This window comes from Pteropus alecto, unplaced genomic scaffold (genome assembly GCF_000325575.1).
Source record: "Pteropus alecto unplaced genomic scaffold, ASM32557v1 scaffold12, whole genome shotgun sequence".
NCBI lineage: Eukaryota > Metazoa > Chordata > Mammalia > Chiroptera > Pteropodidae > Pteropus > Pteropus alecto.
In genome coordinates this window covers 10,311,767-10,334,803 of record NW_006432669.1, presented here as the reverse complement: position 1 = coordinate 10,334,803, position 23,037 = coordinate 10,311,767, and the positions used below count along the sequence as shown (strand labels likewise).

At 34.9% G+C, this 23,037-nt stretch overlaps 1 protein-coding gene and 1 pseudogene across 2 annotated transcripts in view; both read left to right on the top strand.

Annotated features, from left to right (window-relative positions):
* The first annotated feature begins 336 nt into the window (after nucleotides 1–336).
* On the top strand, nucleotides 337–455 carry LOC112476276 (annotated as a pseudogene).
* Nucleotides 456–7,496: 7,041 nt separating this feature from the next.
* Nucleotides 7,497–23,037, top strand: part of PDGFD (platelet derived growth factor D) — a 219,245-nt gene continuing 203,704 nt past the window's right edge. Inside the window, exon 1 of one of the 2 annotated variants that reach the window (XM_015585956.2) lies at nucleotides 7,497–7,994. In XM_015585956.2, the coding sequence (XP_015441442.1) occupies nucleotides 7,871–7,994 (124 nt within the window). In that variant the 5' untranslated portion in view covers nucleotides 7,497–7,870. The remainder of the gene's footprint in view (nucleotides 7,995–23,037) is intronic. The other variant, XM_015585955.2, reaches the window with a different exon arrangement.

The window sequence follows — 23,037 nt, the reverse complement described above, 5'->3', positions numbered from 1 at the left end:
TATTCTCAATATAAGATCATCCTTGTATATGCTTTAGGACTGTATTAAGAATGCTGCTGTACCTTAATGGGGGTCTAGACAACACTTGTAACTAAAAACATTTGAAAAGGATCTGAAATAGAACCATCAAAAATTCCCAGCTCTGCCATATATGATAGAATTATTGTTCAAAAACTAAATAATCTTGGGGGAGATATGATCATAGAATTACAAAATTGTAGAGTTGGAATGAAAACACTTAAGGCCTTTTAAAACTTCTCCTTAATAAAGCAGCTTCATTGTCAATACACCTGATATTTATGCAGTACCCTTGATAATGCTTTTAATAATTAAAAAGTCTATGGCCATGCTACCCTGAACAAGCCCAATCCCGTCTGATCTCAGAAGCTAAGCAGGGTCGGGCCTGGTTAGTACTTGGACGGGAGACCACCTAGGAAGACCAGGTGCTGTAGGCGTAAAAAATAAAAAAAATAAAAGATCATAAGCTGACAAGGTCCTTGCAGTCTGTGAGGTCAACCAAGGGTTGCCTCACCTAAAAAATTTTAAAAAATTAAAAAATTAAAAAGAAAGAAAAAATGACTTCTGTCTTAAAATACAATTCATTCCATTCTTAAACAGGTCAAATTAATATTTTTAAAGTGTATTGATTAGAATGTGCCTTCTAATAAGTGCATTATAGAGAAAGAATAGTTTATTTACTCTTCCATTCAACAGATCTCCAAATCTTCAAGTACTCAAAGACAATTTTTGTGTCTCTCTGCACCCCTAACCCCTACCCCAACTCACTTTTTACTCCCATACATTTCAAGTCTTTACTTTCACAATTCTTAAGACACGATTTCCACACAGATACTTCACTGTTCTTGTGGCTTCATCAGTACGAATATTAGTTTTTCTACAGTTATATATTGTGCCCAGACAGATTTTAAAGCTAAGCCATTTAAGGAATTATAAATAGACTAGTGGTTACCAGAGGGTGGGTGAGGGGGGAGATGGGAGGTAGATGGGATAAAAGGGGTCAAATATGTGGTGACAGAAAGAAATCTAACTATAGGCAGGGAACACACAATGAAATATCATGGGAAACATATACATATGAAATTCAGTATCCATGAGTGGCTCACGCCATTCATTCGGCCATCTTAACTGAAGATAACTGAAGAGTAGTATTACCCACAGTAGATTTACTGTCAATTCAATTTAATAAAAGTTAAACTTTGAAAATTCTCATGGATGTTTAAATAGCTGACATGGTTCGTCTCTACTAGAAGTTTCAATATTGTGCAAAAATAAATAAATAAATAGATAGATAAATAAATAGATAGATAAATAAATAAATAAATAATCGAATGGATTTTTTTTTTTTCCTTTCGTTACCTTGAAATAACCTACTTCTTTCCTATGGTTTCCAACATCCTTTCTTTGTCACATTTTTATTGTTTTTCCCTTTGTCTAGTCCATTCTTGAGAATGCATCTCATTGATTGTTCTCTATAAAATCAATAAGCTTGCTTATTTTTTCAAAGCTTCCTGAGAGGTTTAAAGTTTCACTCCAGCCAACTCTAAATAAGAAACGTCTAACAAACAGTTTGAACTAGAGGTGGCTTTTCATAGCTTTGAAAGTGGCTTATCCTCAAACACAAAGAATATAATCATGAAATATATGTTATGACCTTTAAAAGATGCCATGTTATATTACACTTTAGGGTGACTTGAGGATTCTTTAAAACACTCTTAAGATTATATTGATGAAACAAGTGATATTATCTACCCTTTATAAAAAGTCTCCCTTTTAAAGTTTGAAATTCTCAAATGAGGGATACTTCCCGTTTTCTGAATAGGAAACAAATTCCTTGTGGCCTCAAAAAAAATCTGAGAGAAAAATCAGGATCAATGTCTAATGATGTGCTTTTTTTTTCTACTACAAGTTAGCTTATTCAAAATAAACTATATTATTCATTTTGCACAGCACTTTCAATACTCATTTCTCTTCTGCAGTGCAATTTTATTTTCTTTAGTAGACTAAATACAAAGAGGAAAGTCGGAAAAATTCACCAAGATTTTAAAACACAAAAAATGATTTTTAAAAGGAACAACTTGATGGAGGAGAATACACAGCAGATGGGCTATACTAGTTGGGGAGAAAAAGAATCTGTTCATTAATAAGGGTCAAATACTAAAGTTTTAAATATTGTCCTCTTAAAAGCTTCAGTACTGGCTTGACTAAAAAGGAGAATAAACGTGTAATATAGAATTCCAAGGGATATAAATATAAGAAGAGATTTTTTTGAATGAAATAAAACTCTCTCTCAAGGAAAGGAACATTTAAAGACCTGAATACCAATTTTTTTGCTCAAGAAATGGCAAGGTAAGAGAAGAACTCAAAGTATGACAACTTACTGGATATAAGCCAATCTTATAAAGATAAAAGTGCATAATTCTAAAGGCGATTGGCAGACATCCCAGATCAATTAAGGAAGAAATCCTGCAGCATAGGCAACATATTCATCTTTGAAACCTTACATTTAAATAATGCATCTCAAGGATGGATAAATGAAAATAAAAATATAACTAACTTGAAGAAAAAGTATAGATATAGGAATTCTTTTACGTGATAGACTTATAATTTAATGACTCATTCTATTGAGCCGAATTACTGGTTAATTCAATGAAGTAAAAAAGAAAAAATGCTTGGCAGAACAATCTGAATGGACCTGCTAATTGTTAAAAGTCGAACTGATAGTCTTACCTACAACCAATTTAAAAAGAACAAATCTGGAAGTTACTGTTCAAAATGTGTCAGCACTATAGCTGGGTAAATTTTATTTGACATTGCTATGTAGTATTCTAGATAAAATGTGGTAATATGTGTAAATAATAGTGTGGTGTCAATTGAACACACCTAGGCTTATGATTGTATTACCATATAGTAAGATTTTCTTCAAATTAGGACCAGGAAAATAGAAATTAGGCATCTATATAAAATAGAAATTTTAATCTACCCAGTAGAAAGAAACATCACTACAGTCGTCTTGTATTTTTATAGTATACATTTAGTATGTGCCATTGAAATTACAGGTTTAAAGACAAATATTTAACAAGAAGGAATCCGGTGTCATGTCTTATTGAGGAAAGGCAATACTCAGGGCATGGGGTCCCTCACCAATAATCGGAAAGAAGAATAAATTAATGCCATTTGAAACAAATTAAATAAAACATTGAGTTTCGGTCCTCCAAAGAGCCCTAATTTCAGAGTAATTTCTTCCCTCCTCAAACACAGTGAATTTAATATTTTTAAGAAGCTAAAAATGGGAATAATAGAATAAATATGATACATGTGGCAAACAAGTCAGTTAAAACTATGAGTTAAACAAAAAGATAACTTTAATTGTTAAAAGACATTATTAGATAGGTTTAAAAAAATGGTGTGCTTCTTGAGTCACCATAATTTAATAATATATTTTGCACATACTTTATATAAAATAACCATGCTGGTATTCTAGGTCTTTCAAATCATTTGGAACAATTTAAAAATTTGCCACAGTTGTAATGTTATGAATATTTAATTTCATTCTTCGGCATCAAATATTCAAATACTATCTTTTATAAAATTGTGGAAACAATTGAATTTAACCTAGTTTCTCTGAGCAAAATCATTTTGCTAAATATCTTAAAGCATTGGAATCAATTGCTTTTCTAAATTTGGCATAATTTTAATCATCTATATAGTTAATTCTACCATTAGAACATATTTTTTTACCTTTGTTTTCAAAAAAATTTGAACTATTGATTTTTAAAAAGAAAATATAATTTTGCAAATAAACATAACCATTAATGTTAGAGCTATCATTTTATTATATATTAGTTATTGGAATTTCAAAATATCAGCTCATTAAAATATGTAGAAAATGTTTATTCTTGTATCAGACTTTCTAACAGCTATTTAACGTGCATATTTAAGTGTGATAAAGCTACATTTATAGAACATGGGAAAAAATTATGAGTGAAAGCAACATTTAAAAAATCAAACAAAATATTCAGATTTTTGAAAGAAGTCTTGAAGATAATCTAGTATAATGTTCCCACTTTACAAGAAGGGATTCAAGTCCCATACAGATTCAATATTGATCAAACTCAATAGTATAGTGACAGAGCAGAAATTAAGATGTTATGTCATGGTATTTTGCTTTTCCTGAGATCTGGTAGGAGAGGATGAATAACAGAGGGATGTCTTCTGTGAATGGAGTAGGCTTTACAGCATGGCTACTATAGTCAAGAGAAAGGTCCTGCAATGAGTTATAAGTTAAAGGTTGTAGAAGTTCACTTTTTTAAAAAATGCTTTGGTATGAACCACTTGCAGAAATGAGAAGGCCTCAAAGAAGTCATACCACATTTTATTCCTTTTCCACCATAATTTTTATTATCTGAAAATTTAATGGAAAACATCATTCTTATGTTCTATTAGTGTAATGAAAAGAGTATATAATAAAAATAGTGTCACATCCTAACCTACCCTTTTATCAAATTATTACTGCTGGAATATTTGGGATAAATGCTGTTTTAAATCAACCTATTATAAGTTGCTCTCATAGTTTTTTTAAAAAATTTAAATAATAGAGTTATTTTATAGTTATATGAATGTCATTGAACAATGGCTAAATATAGAATAGTTGATCTATATTATTCCAAATAGTAATAAACATTTATAAATCTGATTTCATTATGTTGGTTCATGTTCTTCTAGCTGACCTAGAGGTACTTAAAATGTAGTGGCAAATTCAATTTTTGTTAAGTTTGAGATACATATGAAAAGTAAGTTGAAACAATCTCATATTTTACCTTTATGCCAGACCTGTTTCACTCTCTCGTTACATTTTTATTAATCACCTATTACATACAATGATACCTTAGTTGATATAATTAATGTAATTTGTAGAATTAATTATTAGATAATATTTAAAACCAGATTCAGAACAATTGGTTAGGCTTGGGTGCCTAATTTTTTGGCCTTGTCATTGATTTTTAGATATTTACTGACATTAAAAATAATCAAGAACATGCTGATTATATGTGATGTCCTTTACTAGTCTTAGCTAAATTATTTGATACTACGAATTCACAATGCCTTGAGAGTACACAGTATTTATTAGTATCTTGGACAACACTAATTTGAATACTTCAAATTCAGTATTTAATATGATATTTAAATAAATAATTCTCTTTAGTATTTTTAGGCTTGTAATAACATAAGCCACTAGCACATTTTTCTCATTTTTTCCTATAGTCTCATGTCAGGAGCTAGGTATGAAATTTTAATGAGCATTTCCAACTACTTTTAAAAATAGTATCATATATTTTAATTAGCCCCCACTCCAATGTCATCAATCTCTGACCCTCTTCTCTTATTAATATAGATATGAATTTACTTGCTTCTGGTCCATCTCCTTCATTAGAATGTAAACTCCAAGGGATTAGAGATCTTATCTCTCATGTTCACTATTTTAGCCCCAGGATTTTTAGACTAGGCCATGGCAAAAGGGAAAATCTAAATTTTAATTAATACTTTTTAAATGAATAAACGAATGCAAACCCAATTTTATGCCTCTCCTTGGTGACTCTTCCAGGGATTGCTTATGTTTTGAGACAATGTGATCAGACCTTTTTTTTCAGTGGCTTCAATTTTTGTGATTACACCCACAGAAATAACTTTTACATCCCAGCATGTGTGTATCTGACATAAAATATTCATGAAATGATATGTAACATTATTATCTACAGTGAACCCTGATAATTAAATCTCTAAGCCATTGTATTCCATACCATTTATTTAAAAATAATGCCGGAGCACAGAGGATTCTTAGAGCAGTGAAAACACTCTGTGTGATACCTTAATGATGAATGTATGTGGTTATTTATTTGTCCAAACCCATAAAATGTACAACACCAAGAGTGAACCAAATGTAACTTTTTGTGTAACATATGTAACCAAGAGCATACCATAAGGTAAATTTTGGGCTTTTACTATGTAGGTTCATAAATTGTAACAAATGTACCATTCTGGTGGGGATGTTGATAATGGAGGAGGCTATGCATGTGTGGGCAGAGGGGTATATGGGAAATTTCTGTACTTTTCTCTTAATTTTGCTATGAGCCTAAAACTGCTCTCTATACCTTCCATCCAATTTTGCTGTGAACCTAAAACTACTCTAAAATATAAAGTGTTAGTAAAAAATAATAATGCTGGTCTTAAAAATGGATTTTTAGGACCCATAAACCTGCAGTTTGTAAAACACTATTTTAGATAAAAATGCCAAGAGGTGAACAACATTAATTTTCCAGTACATGGAAAGAACACATGTATCCTTGTCAGCATTGGATGCTTATTGTAAAGTTTATATATTCCTGAATTTCCTACCCTTCCCAGCCACTTCCAGCTCTCTCTATATGGATATCACTTACTTCTCATTCCCCAGACTTTCAGAAGCTGGGAGGCCATAAGGAGAAGGAAAAAAAAAATGTTTCTTTTATATGCGATAGGTGAGCAATTAGGAAATTATGTAAATTTGGACTTGGATTGAGCCACGAACAAAGCAATATACTAAAATTATCTCATATAATTCCCACCACAACCATACAAACTAAGAATTGTTACTTTTATAAGTTAAGAAATAGAGGCTCAAGAGGTCAAATGAATTACTCAAGGTGACAAAGCTAATGAGCAGCAGAGTCTAGATCCACTCCTGTTCCAAATACAGTCCCCCTAAACAGGAAGATAGATGCATGATGTAGAAGTTCCTGGAATCCAGAGGCAGATCCCCTGGACCTGAGAGCTTCCAGATACTCATAGCAGGGAGGCCCAAACACCTGGATGTTCAGGGCCTCTTCCTGTGGACAAAGAACAACTTCACCTTGCCAATCTGTATCCTCCTCAACCCCACCCTGATCTCTAGCCCCTTCTACTGTGCAGGGGGTGAGGGTGGGGCATATAAAAACAGCCTTGATGATTTATTGTACATTTCACCACATGGACCCCTAACAACTAGAGCCCTGTGAGCTAGAAAAGACTGGATGCTTTTCTCCCTGATGAATGAACCTTGACTCAGCTAAGGTCATACCGACTGGAGCTCAAAGGAAAGCTCAGAATCGAGCTCCTCTGCAGTTGCGTGAAATCTTGACTAAGTAGAATCTGACCTTGGTTATTGTGAACTAAGCACTTCCAACTCCAGCCCCTTATCCAAATCCCACTATCGCCAAAGCATGAGCTATGTCTTGTGGGTGGATGAGCCAGTCACCTCTGGAAAAGTAGTGAGATTCTACCTCCTCCCACTTTCTCCCAGCCACCTTGCTCTCTGCCCGCTTTCTGGTCTGAGGTCTAGGGTTAAGTCCAAAGTGGTGGGAAGAGTTCTGGCCCACTGTCAAACTGGGCATGCTCAGTTGTGGAGCGCGTTTCGGCCTGACCTGAAGAGCTGGAATGCTCCTGCGGCTGCTGAGAGCCCAAGTGCGCGCAGCTCTGGAGCTGCAGCAGCTGTGGCGGAGGACCCAGCTGCTCCGCTCGCCAGCCGGGGGACGCCGTGCCGCCCGCCCCCTGCAGCCTGTGCTGCAGCTGCTGGCCACCGGAGGGGGCGAACAAACGTCAACCTGTTGTTTGTCCCGTCACCATTTATCAACTCTAGCACCACAAGGAAGTGCGGCACCCACACGCGCTCAGAAAGTTCAGCATGCAGGAAGTTTGGGGAGAGCTCGGCGATTAGCACAGCGGCCGGGGTAATCGCTGGGCAAGCGCAGGCGGCAGGAGCGAGGCACGGCGTCGATCCCGGAAGCCTCTCCCGGATTTTTCTTGGAGCGACGCTGTCCCTAAGTTGCTGATCCCAATGCACCGGCTCATCCTCGTCTACACTCTAGTCTGCGCAAACTTTTGCAGCTATCGGGACACTTCTGCAGCTCCGCAGAGCGCATCCATCAAAGCTTTGCGCAACTCCAACCTTAGGCGAGATGGTAAGAGACTCCGATTTTATCTATCTATCTATCTATCTATCTATCTATCTATCTATCTATCTATCTATCTATCTATCTATCTATCATCTATCTATCTATCATCTATCTATTTATTTATAAAAGCACTTTTTTTCTTGTCATTGCCCTCCACCTCCTCCCCACACCCCCCCGCCCCACCATCTTTCATATGAACCCTGGTGAATGCATTGTGGTGGCGGGGGTCGGGGAAGGGGGAGGGGTTTCAGGTCTGTTCCCAGTCCTGCGAGAGCCCCTTTTTCCGGAATGGGATTGAGGGGTGTGGGACCCGTGCCGGAGGCGATCGAATGGGTCAGGTGGCTCCTCTCTATACTCTAGAGAAGTCATTTTGGTATTCAGTAGTCATACTAGGTAGGACCACGGAGTTGCAGAAAGTCGCAGGCTGCGCCGCCCATCGGTCAAGCTCTTAACCTTTTTGGACTCAAAACTCGGATGGATGGGGTATTTGTGATAGGTGGCGGGACTCAGGAGTGATTTTTCCTGGGTGATTTATTTTTATTTTTGTAGTGGGGGGAGAGGGAACAATGCGTTTTAGTGTCACAGTCATGTCTGGAACAGAGTGACAACTTTTTTATATAATATTTATTTTGAGGAGATGGCCGTGTGCAGCCTGTTGCCTTTTCCTCCCCAGAGTGACTTTCCCCATTGGGGTTCAAAGTAGCCAGAAACTCAGGGTCTGAGAGTAGGGGTTTGGGAGTTTTATCTCTATCACAGGGAGATGGAGCTTCTGCTATTAGTTTCCTTACACAGAAGTCTTTTTTTTTTTTGCAGTCTTTTTGCAACTGTTTGCAAAAAGCAAAGCTCTTTAAACAGCTATCCTAAGCCAGATCCCAAGCAGGCTTGTTTGTTTTCCTTTACTCCAGAGGACACCTGGGTCATTGGGTCCCAGAGACTTTAATTGAGTTTATTTACTTTCTGGGCCTCCATCAAAATCTGAAGTTGATTTATTCCTCAATTCTCAACTACAGCTGATGTTGCCAATACTTTGCAGCTGTTTCTGCTATCTACCTGAACTGACTCATAGGCTTTTTTTTCCCCTTCATTAATATCTTTCTCCTCTTTGCTTGCTTAAAGTTCTAACACATCTCCTAAGGAAAGCAACATGCCATTCTTAATATTTTCACTGTTTGAGCTGGCAACACTTGACTGTTTTCTGGTAAATTCATATTAGCCATCTTACTCCCTTGTTAGTTTTTCTCTTGAAATGTCCTTAATTTAAACTTCACTGAAAGGCTTTTAAACTTTGAAACAAACAACAAAAAAAAACTTTTATTATATTTTCTGATGACAAGTAGACTGTGGATTTCAGTGTGCTCACGTCCTCTGAAGAGGTGTAGGTGTGTGGAGGATACAGAGAAACTGTAGAGTCAAACTCCTGGCCAGAAGATGCCCCTATATGTCAAGTACTACTTTTTCACACTGTTTTATGTAAAATATGCTAGCAGTGCCTTTTTAATAATTCCAGCTTAGTTAAAGCATAAAATTTTCTTATTAAACTTAAAAAAAAAAAGTTTAGGCTTAAGACCAAACTTTCATAGTTTTGTTTTACTCATTAATGTTTCCATCAGGAACAGTGTTCTGGTTGAATTTTTAGATTTGTTAATGTTTGCACTTTATATGTTCTTTCAGCTACATGGAGTAAATGCCATTTATAATTTGCATGACCTCATAGCCATAATTTTGTAATCCTTAGCCTCCCAGTATCAGTTACAAGAAGTCAAGGACAGAATATGAAAAATATGGAATCATTGCCCATTAACCAAGATTCCAACCAAAACCAAGTTATGCAACTCCTAATACTTTTTTTTTGGAATAGAATGATCTTATTTTACTTTTCGCTGTTAAAACTCTGTACATCTATGTAGTCTGTATGAGAAATGATTTATCTTATCAAAATTTTGAAAACTACCTGGATTTATTTCTCCATATTTTAGCTAAAGTGGTTTTACAATTTCTCTTAACATTAGACACACACACACACACACACACACACACATATTTTGATTAGTTCAGACTCTTCAATACTTTTGTCAATGTCAATCTCATTCTATAAACAACACTAGGAAAGGAGAAAAGGTCGTGAGATTAAAATAAAATACAGAGTTAAAAAATTTAACACTCATAATGTGTTGTTTGGGGAATTTTCAAAAAGCAGCTTATTCTTAAGTGTTATAGAGCATGCATTCTCAAAGAGAGGCAAAATTGCCCCAAAGGGGTGAGACTGGGTCTTAGGAGGTGAACAAATTCTTAAATGTTACCATGGTTTTGTGTCCTCCAAAGGGCCAGTACATACAAACAGATAAACAGTATATCTGTAGTGTTAATATTTCATAGGGAGGGGACGCGATTAGGAAAAAAAAAGTCTAAAAAGGCCCCTTAAGTGGGGATTAACAATAATGAAAAAAAGATTTAGAAACATTGCCACAGAGTTTTGATGTGGGACTAAAAATAAAGGGCCTTTGAAAAGATCTAGATATTGTCTGGAAAATCTTAATGGCAACAGTTGAGCTGACAAGAGAAAACAGTAATTTATTAAATTAAACTCTTGTTCTGATTCCAGACATTTTCAACTTGTTCTCCCAAAGTTCTCTAATGGCTCGTTAAAGAAGACAATATTCTTGTTCTTTCAACTATCAGATTAAGATTGGATGTAAACTCGGGAAGGGCATGAACATGGACTATAAAAAGGGGAAAGACAGAAGATAAAAAGTTTCCAAACATTAATTTAGGGTCTTTAGAAAATCAGACCCTCAGATTACAAATGGGAAGAAATCACAACAAAAAATTAGACTTGACCTTTGAATAAGGATTTTAGAAACCATTACCTGATGATGGAACTATCTTTACACTTGCATTCCATTGATTTCTCTGTGCTGGCCCTGTTACCTGTTACCTAATGTTGGGGTTAAGAAAGAAAGAAAGAAGGCAGACATCCTGTTCTGGGCATGAGGCTTGTTGCATCCTACCCAATTTGATACAAAAACAAACAAACAAACAAACAAACAAGCAAACTTGTTTTCGATCTACCTTCACTTAATAGCTTCAGATAAGTGGAGCAGCTATGAAATGATACAGAAATAAAGGGTTGATAAATAATAATCTTCTTCTACGTAGTGTAGCAGGCTGGTCTGCTGCTATCTTCTGACCTTCCAGAACTCTTCATTACATTATACAGTTCACCCTTGAACAATGTGGGCGTTAGGGTCATCAACCCCCTGTCAGTTAAAAATCTGCATATTAACTTTTGACTCCCCCAAAACTTATTTATTAATTGCCTACCATTGTTTGGAAGCCTTACCGATAACATAAACAATATTTTGTATGTTATATGTATTATATACTCTATTCTTACAATAAAGTAAGCTAGAAAAAAGAAAATGTTATTTAAAAAATCATAATAAACACATTTATAGCATTATTGAAAAAAATTGCATATAAGTCAACCCACATAATTCAAAGGCATATTGTTCAAGAGTTAAGTGTATTCTTATTCTAAAAGGGATATCTGTAGAGCTCTTCCAGGTACCTACAGGATGGCTAAAGGTGACCCAATGGAGGAGGGTGATTGATTTGGTCTCTGTATCTAAAAGGAATCTAGTTCTATAGTTAAGAAGGATTAAAATTAGTTTGCAGTACTTAATAAATATTTATACTTTCATGTATATATTTATTATTCTTTCTCAAACCAATTTACTTTTGATATCTCTTCCTGATCCACCTCTTGGCACAGAGAAAACCTTCATTTGGCAGTAGCATTCACATATTCTTATTTTGGTGCCTACGCACTTGGTGTTTTTGTAATAATAACTGGCCACAACTGAGTGTGGATCAAGAAGTGTAAAGGTAGCAATTAACTGACAATATTACTTACTTATTTTTAAATCAAACTGGGTAGAACGTTCTTCTAAGGGGGGTCAAGAACACAGAATCACTCTGCATTTTCTTTACCTATTGTTGTTTTCAGAAAGTGCAGGTGTTTGTAGTCAATGATTCTGAATTTAGTTCCGAACATATATATATTTAGTTCTGTTTGGTTGTTTAATATGCCAGTACTTGAATCGTATATTATATTATCATTATCTAGTGATAGGCTTGCAATTTTAGTAATTGTGATCTTAGATTTTTAAGTAGTCAAGCTTGTTTCTTAAATAACATTGGTTTCTATTGTCCTCACTGATAACACACAACACATTGCCTTTGTGCAAAGATCAGAGTTTTAAGGGTAGGTGACAAAACAGAGAACAATATTAACAAATTAAAGGGTCTTAAAGCTAAGAAGCAGATTAGCGTCCAAATCATGGGCTCTTCTCTGTTTATATTTCTTTTCAAATCTAAGGGCAGTAAAACCTCGTAATTTTATAGAACATAGTGATGATTGTATATTTTATATGAAACATAACTTTGACTTGCTACAGTAGGTTATATTACTTATTAGAGGTTCTTTTAAAGAGGCTGGTTTTGCCAGGTGTCCATATACTGTGTAATGGAAGATGCCACTAGGTCGTGAGTGCTGTGTTAATTGAATGACTAATTTTCATCTACAGGATTTTCCCTTTCAGCGAATGAAAGCAAAACTGTTTCAGAACTATAGATACAGCAATGGAGCAATGTCCCCAAGAGTTACTGATCACTAATGCCTAGCTATAAGCATGCTGTCTCACGAGATTCTTAGGCATATGTGGTCTCAGAGAATCTCATCATTCTAAGAATCTGGAAGGATATGCATATTTGTGTCATCATCCTTGAGAGTTGAGTCATAATGTAAATCATCTTCCTCCTGGAGCTTACTCTTGAACTTTCTTTGCTGTAAAGATCTGATCAGAATAAGAAGGCACTTTCTAAACACCTTAATAAAATTCTTCTTTGTATTAAAATAAGAACATCTTTTAAGCAAACTAGATATAGGATGTTTCTAACTCTTCTATGCTATGATACTTTGGTAATGCATTGGTCTTCACAAAGGATCAAGGTGGCTTTAGGGTGGAGACGAGCTACTGAGCTACCGTTTGCACTACCTAATCTCTTTTAAAGTTATTTCTTTTCAGATCTTTCTTTACTTGATCCAGACTGTCCTCTAAAGATGAAAGGACAAATAGTTATTTATCCTGAGCTCTGCTGCTGACCCCTGCTGTACTTATTATTCACTTGTTCAATTATTTATTGCATCTCTAATATCTGCCAGTTTCTGTGCTAGATGCTCAGTTATCAAGCACATTATGAGGGAAACCTACATGGTTCCTGCCTTTTTAGAGCCTATAGTCTAGTGGGCAATATGGAAAAATAAGTACTTAGTTTCAGTATATTGTAGTTGTCTTTCAGATGCATTCTGGAGAGTCCCGAAATTCTCCAAAAGTGCCATATAGGTCAGCACAGGTGTCCTGGGAAGGCTGAACGTGTGCAGCTCCAGGTTCTCCACTTCTTCTTCAACAGAATAATTCCATGTATCTCCACATTTATGTTTGGCATATTTGAATTCATCATGAGATTCTTATTTGAAAAAAAAATGCATCTTGCCATTTAAAAACTGTGAAAGCTCTGTGTAGTGTGATACATGCTTTCATGAAGGAAATGCACAGGGAGATGGGAATTTACAGGTAGTGCTTAATATAGATTTTAGGGATTGGGGAGGGTTTCCTGGAGGAAGTGATGTCTAAACTGGGACTAAAGTAGGAGTTAAGACGCTGGTGGCAGTGAGGAAGGAGTGGGGAGTTTCCTAGTGCAGAGAATAGCACTTGCCAAGGTTTGGAGATGAGAATCCATAGTTAAGCAAGTGTCCACTAGTGAAAGGCCTGGGAAGTAATGTTAGGGAGTTTGGTAATCATATTGAAGGCAATGGGAAGCCAATGAAAGACTTAATTTAGAGAAAGATATGGCCTGTTCTATGTTTGACTACTGAGTACTAGTGTTATTGAGAAGTCAACCAGGCCAGAGCTGTGATAGAGACCAATCTTTCTACACTGCCACTGCCTATGGGACACAGACACAGAATTATGTCATTTTTAATGTGATAGCGGAAGACATGCCTGACTTTCCTAGTCCAAAATCTTTAAATTTAGGTGCCCAGTGCCTTGGGGCATCACTGAAGTCCCCTCACCCTGGATTCCCCTCTACATCTCAGCACACAAGATTTGGAAATTGTTTACTTTATCTGAGGTTTTTTAGGGTAATGTAAATCATGAAAGTAGCCTGTCTAGTGTTTGGCAATGTTTTAAGTTATTTCAAACTTCTACATTTCAGAATTAATGCAATATAAAGGGGAGCATTTTCCCATTAACTCTTATGAGAAAGATAGTATCAACAAAAAGCTACAGGGGGATAATATTTAATAGCAAAAAAGAAAATAATCCAAGACTAATGCTATAGCAAAAATATTCTACCTCCCACTACAGTATTTCAGGACCAAATAATAAGTCAAAAATAAAGGAATAAGCCCATGAGACACTATCATATACAAGTGCACAGACAGGAAAAGACATTTTCTTCCGAGGATTATTTTTTCAGAACAGGAATGAAGCAAACCTTGTTTCTTACAAGCATTGATGATGCATATAAGAATATATCTTTTCTCTGCTCTGCACCTTGATATGTGGACATCAATTATATTAGCTTTAATATTAATAGGTTAATACTGTGTTTTCTTGTGATTTGTGCAGATTAGTGGGTTTTGTATAATCGGGAGACAGGTCTGTGAAAGCACCATAGCACAGGCACATAAGCTGTGTTTCATTACAAGCAGCGATCCTTTCTGATTTTAGGTTTTTTACTTAAGTACTTTTTTTTTGTAGAATGTTTATGAAGACATAGTATTGGATGCAGTAATTTGCCTATAAAAGTGAGCTAAGCACGATTCAAAACCTTGTGTATTAGGAGTCTTAAGTTTTGAAATTTGAAATACAGCATGCCTTCTTTGTACTGAAGGAGCCCAGTGACAATTACTGGGTGTGAACTGTGAGCATGGGATAAATATGCTGTCAGCTTTAAACAAGTCATTTCAGACCTAATTGTGAGAAGCTGCTGACAAGTTTTCCATTTCACTAAAACATTTAATAAGCAATATAGCAACAGCCTATTTTTATAGCTATTCAGCAACCTCAGCTATGTAAAAAGCAACCAAACGAACTAATAAATATGCAACAAATTCACTTAAAAGCCAAAATCAGTGTCACAAAGTGTGTAAATGAGTTTATAAGGTTCATGTGGTAGACATTGAAAGAACATTTGCCTTTACTCTCCATGTAATTCCATCCCACTTGTTTATGTGGTTTCCATACTCACAGCAGAATAGGAGCTTGCTGTTGGGTTAAAGAACAGGACTGGCTCAAATTATCACAGTATTAACATTGAGAAGTGACAGCTTGTAGTTTTCCTGCTTCCTCTTATATTTTCAGGCTTTGAAAAACATTTGTAAGACCTAAGCAAGTACAACTAGCTTAAGCTTCTTATTGAATACGGTGAAAATAGTTCCAGTCTACAGTGAACTGAATGTTTGTGTTCCCCCAAATTATATGTTAAAATTCATAACCCCCAATGTGATGACATTAGGAAGTGGAACCTTTGGGAATTTATTAGTTCATGAGGACAGAGTCCACATGAATGGGACACCAGAGAGATCTCTTGCAAGAGAGACTCCAGAGAGATCCCTTGCTCCTCCTGCCATATAAGGATACAGCAAAAAGACACTGAATCTATTGGCACCTTGATCTTGGACTCTAGAACTGTAAGAAATACATTTCTATTGTTTATAAGCTACTCAATCTATGGTATTTTGTTATAGTAGCCTGAATGGACTAAGACACAACCTATCTCCCTATGTCACCAGAGAATTATTATATTGCAACCCAGTAAAGTTGTTGATTTTTTAAATGATGCCCTCGAGTCATAAAGGAAAGCTTGGATAATATGTTTGATAGGTTTACCAAGATCATAAACTAGAAGTGGTATTAGCTTAAGTGTATATGGATTTCAATCAGAAAATTTACAATGCTCATTTTGACAACCTCGTGAAAAACAGTTGTAGCCTGGATGATAATAAATTGTCATGATCATTCTTTTAGTGATAATAAATTTCTATTAGTCGAGAGGAAGATGAGCAGGGATTTCTATCAGTATTTTAGATTAGACACTTTTGGTTTTAGAATTCTTAATAATTTGAACAAAGACATGGAAAACACATCTATGAAATTTGCATATTTTAGCTGGAAAAAATAATTAGTAGATTGGATGAGATGCTGAAATTAGCTGACTTTTTCTGTAAAGGGCCAAATAGAAAATATGTTAGGCTTTTCAGGCCATAAGTTCTCTGTTGCAAATACTAAACTCTGCCATTGTAGCAGGAAAGCAGCCATAGAAATTACATAAATGAATGGGTGTGGCTGTGTTCCAATAAAAAGTTATTTACAAAAGTGGGCCGGTAGACTGTAGTTTGATGATTGCTGAATTAGAGAATTCATGTGCCGTTAAGTTGAAATGCTGGGCCTATCACATCAAAAGGAAATTCAACAGACATAAATGCAAAATCTGGCTCTTTGGTTAGACAGTAAAAGCAATTACATAATTGTAAAATGGAATAAATTGAATTAAAATCATCAACATATGCAATGATAGATTATATGATAGATGATAGATGATAGAGAGATAAATAGATGATAGATAGATGATAGATAGATGGTCTATGTGTCTATCTTAATCTGCTAACTGGTTTAGTTGAACACAGCTTATTCTTCAACAAATGGTATAGTTGCTAAACTACAATAACATCGACAATGTAAACCTAGTATTAGTATTATGTTAATAATTATGTCAGGATCAGAGAGTCAGCGGCGTTCTTGTAAGTCAGTCGTATATGTGACTGTTTTGCTCTTGATCTCTCTCGTGTATAATTCCACCTCTTTCTGATTCCCTAACCCTGTGACCTGAACCCAGAGTTTATTACATACCCTCATATTTTTAAACTTTCTCTCTGTATTGACTCTTCCTTTCACCCAATATGTATGTTCAAGTTTCTTTGGATCCTTTCATAACATATACAAGGTGTTTTACTGTTTCTCTTCATTTTATCACCATGTAAACTTATTCAGCCTCACTACGGCTCATTGTCTCCACTTCTTCCCTTCTTTACCCTTTGCATTTTAAAGTCATCCTCACTGCTTCACTGAACTGTTCTGGGTGAGGTCACTATGATTTGTAGCCTTTTCTGTAATCGGCAGCTCTTTCCTTGCAATGTTCTCTTCCTTTGGCTTAATGCTGTCCTTCCTTGGCCTTAACTACCCCTACATGACATGTTTGAAATGGTGACAGAAATAAAGCCAGAACTAAGAAATTATTTTATGTTCTTCAGAGAAGCAAGATTAGAGAAGGCCTTAAAAAGTATATTTTATGTTTTGTCCTCTCCCTGTAACCATTATGAATGGTGAAAGAAGCAGGAAAGATCTTAAAATGTAAGAGAGATCTTGTGATTATAAAAAGAAAGAGCGAAGATAAATACTGTCATAGTACAACCTATCAAGTTCTATGATTGCAACATTTTTGGAGTAGATATGTATAAATATATACATATATAAACTTCTACCTAAAATAATAGAAGGATATTTATAACTATAGAAATATGACATTGAACGCACACATACATTTTTGTCCTTATATCATTGAGTACTCTTTTAGTTATTTTTCCTCTCTTTGGCTGGGTCTTAATCTTCCTGTCTGCCCTATAAATACTGATATGTTTTTTAAGGCTCTGACCTTATTCTTATCTTCCCATGTTCTCATTAATACTCTCTAGAGGACCTTGGTTTTGTCAAAAGGGTCAGTTACTCCTTATGTGCTAATGTCCTCTAAATGTACATTTACTGTCTCTGCTGCTTTTACTGAGCTCTCCATCTGTCTTTTTACTTCACTACTTGAGGTCTACAATGGGTAATCCCCCTGGCATTTAAAGGAAACTTCAATTCAGTAAGCCTCAGAGTAGAAAAATAATTATTTTTAAGAAACATTAGGATATTCATCCAACAGAGAATTCCTAAACTGTTGTTCTTCCAGACACATCATAATTGTTTTTGAATGAGCTGGTCAGCGTGTGCTGACCAGATATCACATTTTAGACACAGGAATTACACCACTCTGCATAGCCTTTCCTGACTACTTTATTTTTCCATATTTCCATCATAAAGTTTATAATGATATTTATTTACCTATCTGACATATGCAGATGTGAGCATACTCTCTGTATTTAATACAGGCAAGCAGCCTCATTATCCACTTTATTGCCTGACACATAAGAGAAGTTCGATAAGATCTGAAGAATCAGTAAATCAACCAATTGGTGCCTTCTTTTTATAACTGATCATTGAGCCACATGAGCCCTCTCACTATCAGATTGTAAATGAATGGGAGAAAGGATGTTTAAACTCTTAATCTAAGGTAACTGTTAGGTTTCTGTTAATTGGCTGGATGGCTTTTTATATCGTTGAATAGAATAGGGAATAGAAGAGGAAGAGCACCTAAAGGAAGCTCATAGAAATAGAACATTAATTTGTGGACACTTGAGCTTTAGGAACTTGTGCAGTATTCATATGGATGAAATCTAGAGGCAGGGAAGCAAGAAAGAAGCACTTATTTGCATGAAATACGTGCACCATGAACAGAAAGCATTCAACTATGTATTATGATGTTTTAAAGTAAGTGTTGTTTATCATTGTATCTATGATAATATCTGATATTTCTTGAGTATGCATTATAAATGGTGGCTTGGTGTAAAGAGTTGGTTATTTTTCCAGAAGACTTTGTTGAGAGTGCCAAGATCACATGTACCTTTAAACTACTGTCTTAGGCATAAGCATGGCATTTTGGGGGTAAATTTTGAACTAATATCAATGAAACGTGGAGAATTTTCAACTGGCTTACCTCCACCACCACCCTGCAAAAAGCCCCACACATACTCTGACTAGAATGAATCTTTTTTTTCATACCTTTCATTGTTGGTATTAGTATTTGAGTACTTTTACGTGAAATTTCCACTACTTAATAAAAGTTCAAAAGAAAGAAGTAAAAATAATTAAGGGTTAGGAAACAATTCTTAAGATTCAATCTGGATGATTAAGTATAGAAGACTAAGGAAAGATTAATGCATCTCTCTTCCGTTTAAGACTGACATATAGAGAGAACATGTTCACACCATATATTATTTTACTGAGGATTAAACAAGAGAGTTTCTATTGAATGGAACAAAAAAATGTACATTTCCTATGAAAACAAAAAGTCCACTGACAAAGTTGCTAAACATAGAATACAAGATTTTTAGACAGTTGTTAATTTTAAAAAGGAAAATGGAGTGAGAGCTATTTGGAATTTAAGTCCAGTGTATGAAGAGATTATTTAAATACCTCTGGAAGAGCCAGTGTGGCTTTATATTGTTTTGATTCAGTTCTTTAGTTTACTAAAGTTTAGTGTAATTTTCACCAAACCCAATTGCAATAAACATAAACACTATGCATTCTTTCAAAAACTATTTACTGAGTACTGACTGTGCCAAGGTCTGGACGAAGCACTGAAGCAGGAACAGCTAAGCCTAAGGCAGTCTCTACTCCGCTAAAGCTTATACCTTGGCCAAAGGGATGCAATGTGTATGTGACTAAACAGAGGGCAAGTGGCATTATCTGAGTCCTGCCATTAGGTTACCTCATTTTTTTTTTAAACTCTATTCTGTTGACCAAATTATAACTATAAATCATCTATCTTAATATACAGTTCAGAAAAAAATGATATTGGTTAAGCTATTGTTGAGCACAATATCATTTGAGGACTAAAAGACTAATCTCTTATTAGTTGTTACTATTATCATAATAATTAAAATGAGAAGGAAGGTAACTTTTAATTGTGAGTCACTTTCTTGGTTTCTTCTTTTGTGTGTTCAGATATTAGGCTAAATATTCCTGAAACACAAAAGCAAATATGTAGGCTTACTTACTAGTCCAATATGCCTTAACTTTTTAATATGTGATATGCACTATGATTATTTGATCACTGGATGGCAATAGAAAAAAGACAGCTTTATGAATTATATTTTTTTACTCCCCCTCTTGGTTGGGAATGTAATTAAACTAGGAAAATTTCATATTTTACAAATATATTGAAAAAATTTAAGAATAATGGCAATCTGTCACTAATATACAACTATCCTTATCTTTATGACCTCAAATTTTAGATATAATTAAAATATGTTGAATAATTTACATGACTACTTTATTGCTCTGTATCATTTACGCATCTAGTTTGTGTTCATGCAAAAAATTTGTGAAAATTCAATTTAGAAAACTGGTTAGTTGAAAATTATTTTCTGAGCAACAATTGCATGTGCACGGCCACTGGCTGACAAATTTCCTTTGAGCACACGACCAGCTAGTTGGCCACTCTGGACTTTCCGAAAGTCCCTGGGGACTCCTTATTACTTGCCAAATGAATGGATTTATCAAAAGTTTTTTGGGAGGACAAAAGCATTATTATGATATCAAAAGTGAGAAATCATCCTCTCAGAATATTGCAGTATCTGAGATTTTTAGGAGACATGAGGCAGATAGGTGAGTATGTAAAAATGTGGAAACGTAAAACATGCAGCTCACTACCAAGATGCAAAACGAGTGTGCATTAGACACATAACTGCCACATAAAAAAATTTGGTTGTGCTCATCCAGCTTTAATAAAAGTTGCAAAGTGATATATAAAAAATGACTATTTTTAGTGAACGTTTTAATGAAGATTGAAAATCTCTTTATCGGGGTCTAACTTAGGATGAGTAATGGCTCTCCAAGATTTTCTATCCTAATTCTGGCACCTCTAAAAATAACCTTATATGGTAAATATTTTGCAAGTGTGATTCAGCTAAAGATCTTAAGATGGGGAGATTATCTTGCATTATCTGGGTGGGCCCTGATACAATCACAAGTGTCTTTATAGGAGAGAGACCAAGGGAGATTTGACCACAGAGGTAGAGATTTGAGTGATGTGTCCAAAAGCCAAGGAATGCCAGCAGCCACTACAAACTGGAAGATGCAAGGAACAGATTCTCTGCTAGGTCATCCAGAGGGAGCATGACACAGCCTACAACTTGATTTTGGTTCATGGAATTGATTTTAGACTTCTGGCCTCCAGAACTGTAAGAGAATAATGTATGTTGTTTTAAGTCAGTAAGTTTGTGGCGATTTGTTACAGCACCTACAGAAAACTAACAAAGGATCTTAGATATGAAAGATGGAACGGCCTAGTTTGTTGAGCCCAATTTTCTAACCATTTATAAAATTTAATTGGCCAGTAAATCTACATTGATAGTTTAATGGTGCATTTAGATCTCTGTCTTTGAGAATTTTCTAGTAAGACAAGCTTTACTTTTACCCTAGATCCACATCAGGATATTTAGAAAATTCTGACTCCAAATCTTATCTGTTTTTCAGATAAGATTAAGTCCTGACATGATAAAAAGGGAAATGATACTATTTCATTATATTTTTGCTGATTCTGAAAAGTTTCCCTTAACTCGAATATGTCATTTATGCACTTATTGGCTAATACATTTACTCATTTGTTTATTCTGGAAATTTTTGTTCTGAGTCCACTGTGTATCAGTTTCCATATCAGATTCTGGAGCAAAATGTTTAAAATGATGTGATAATATTTTGCTGATTGAGCATGTGATAATTATGTTATAATAGCTACCATTCATAGAGTGCTTATTAGTGTGGAGAGTATGCTGATGTAATATGATATGTGTTAATGCAATGATGATACTATATATTAGACAATAGAACATAGAAGAGATATATCTAGATGAAATATTTACAAATATTAGGATTATTGGAAATTTGGAGTAGGACAGAGTCAAAGTCTAGTTGAATTTCTAGGTTCAGTTCCCTTAGTTGAATTGAACCCAAATCTTGCCGCTCCAGTTCATCATTATCCAATAGAGATATAATGCAAGCAAATGTTATTTTAAAATTTTTAGTAGCTACAGAAAAAATTAAAAAGAATAGCATGAAAATAATTTTAACAATATATTTTATTGAATCTGTATCCAAATTATTATTTTAATGTTTAGTAAATATTTTCAAAATTGCAATTAAAAATTTTTTTTATCATATTGAGTCTCTAAAATAGGTTATGCAGTTTGTGCTTACAACACATCCTGTTACAGACTAGCGACATTTCAAATACTCAATAACCACATTGAGTGGTTAGTCATTACTGATTTGGACTGCACGATATCTTAAAATCATTTATTTAGACCTATACAAGTTATCATTGGTCATTTTCCAACATAAAAAATAATTATATAATTTTTAAACTATTCCTTTAGTTCTTTGTTGCAATGTGTTGAAATTGAGAGTCTTTTTTTAGGGGGATTAATAATCCAGCATGAAAAAGTTTTATGTGGTTTATATTTTGTTTTCTTATGATATCAACATTGATACAGTTGATGTATCTGGTTACTTTCATGTATTCCCTTTTTTTAAAAAAAAATTTAGAGTCATCTATTAAACTAGCAGTCAACTCAACCAGGCTACTCAGTTTATATGCCAGGTGCAAAATTTCTGATATTTGAGAAGCATCTTATGAAAACAGCAGCTGGCACTTCATTTCTCTGCCATGGATAGAAAAAAGCTGTGTTTAACCAGCATTGGTTTTTCTTCTAATTTACAGCTTAATTTGACTTCAGTAATGATAACTTTCTCTTTTATCACTTGACCGTTTTTTAAAATTACTCTTTCTGGCTGATCAGGAAAAGATTTATGAAAAACAAAATTCTGCTGTGTGTGGGGAATTTAACCTATTTATATTTGGTACAGATTTTTATTAAATTATCCATATCTCCTTGAATATAGAGGCCTTGGACAGCAAATTTTTGGAGCATGCATCTTTAGGAAAATTAAATGCTACGAAAACTGTTGTTTTGCATTTTAATATCCCAGATCTACCACTTAACCTGTGCCCTGAACTGATGATTAATAAAATATTACAGAAA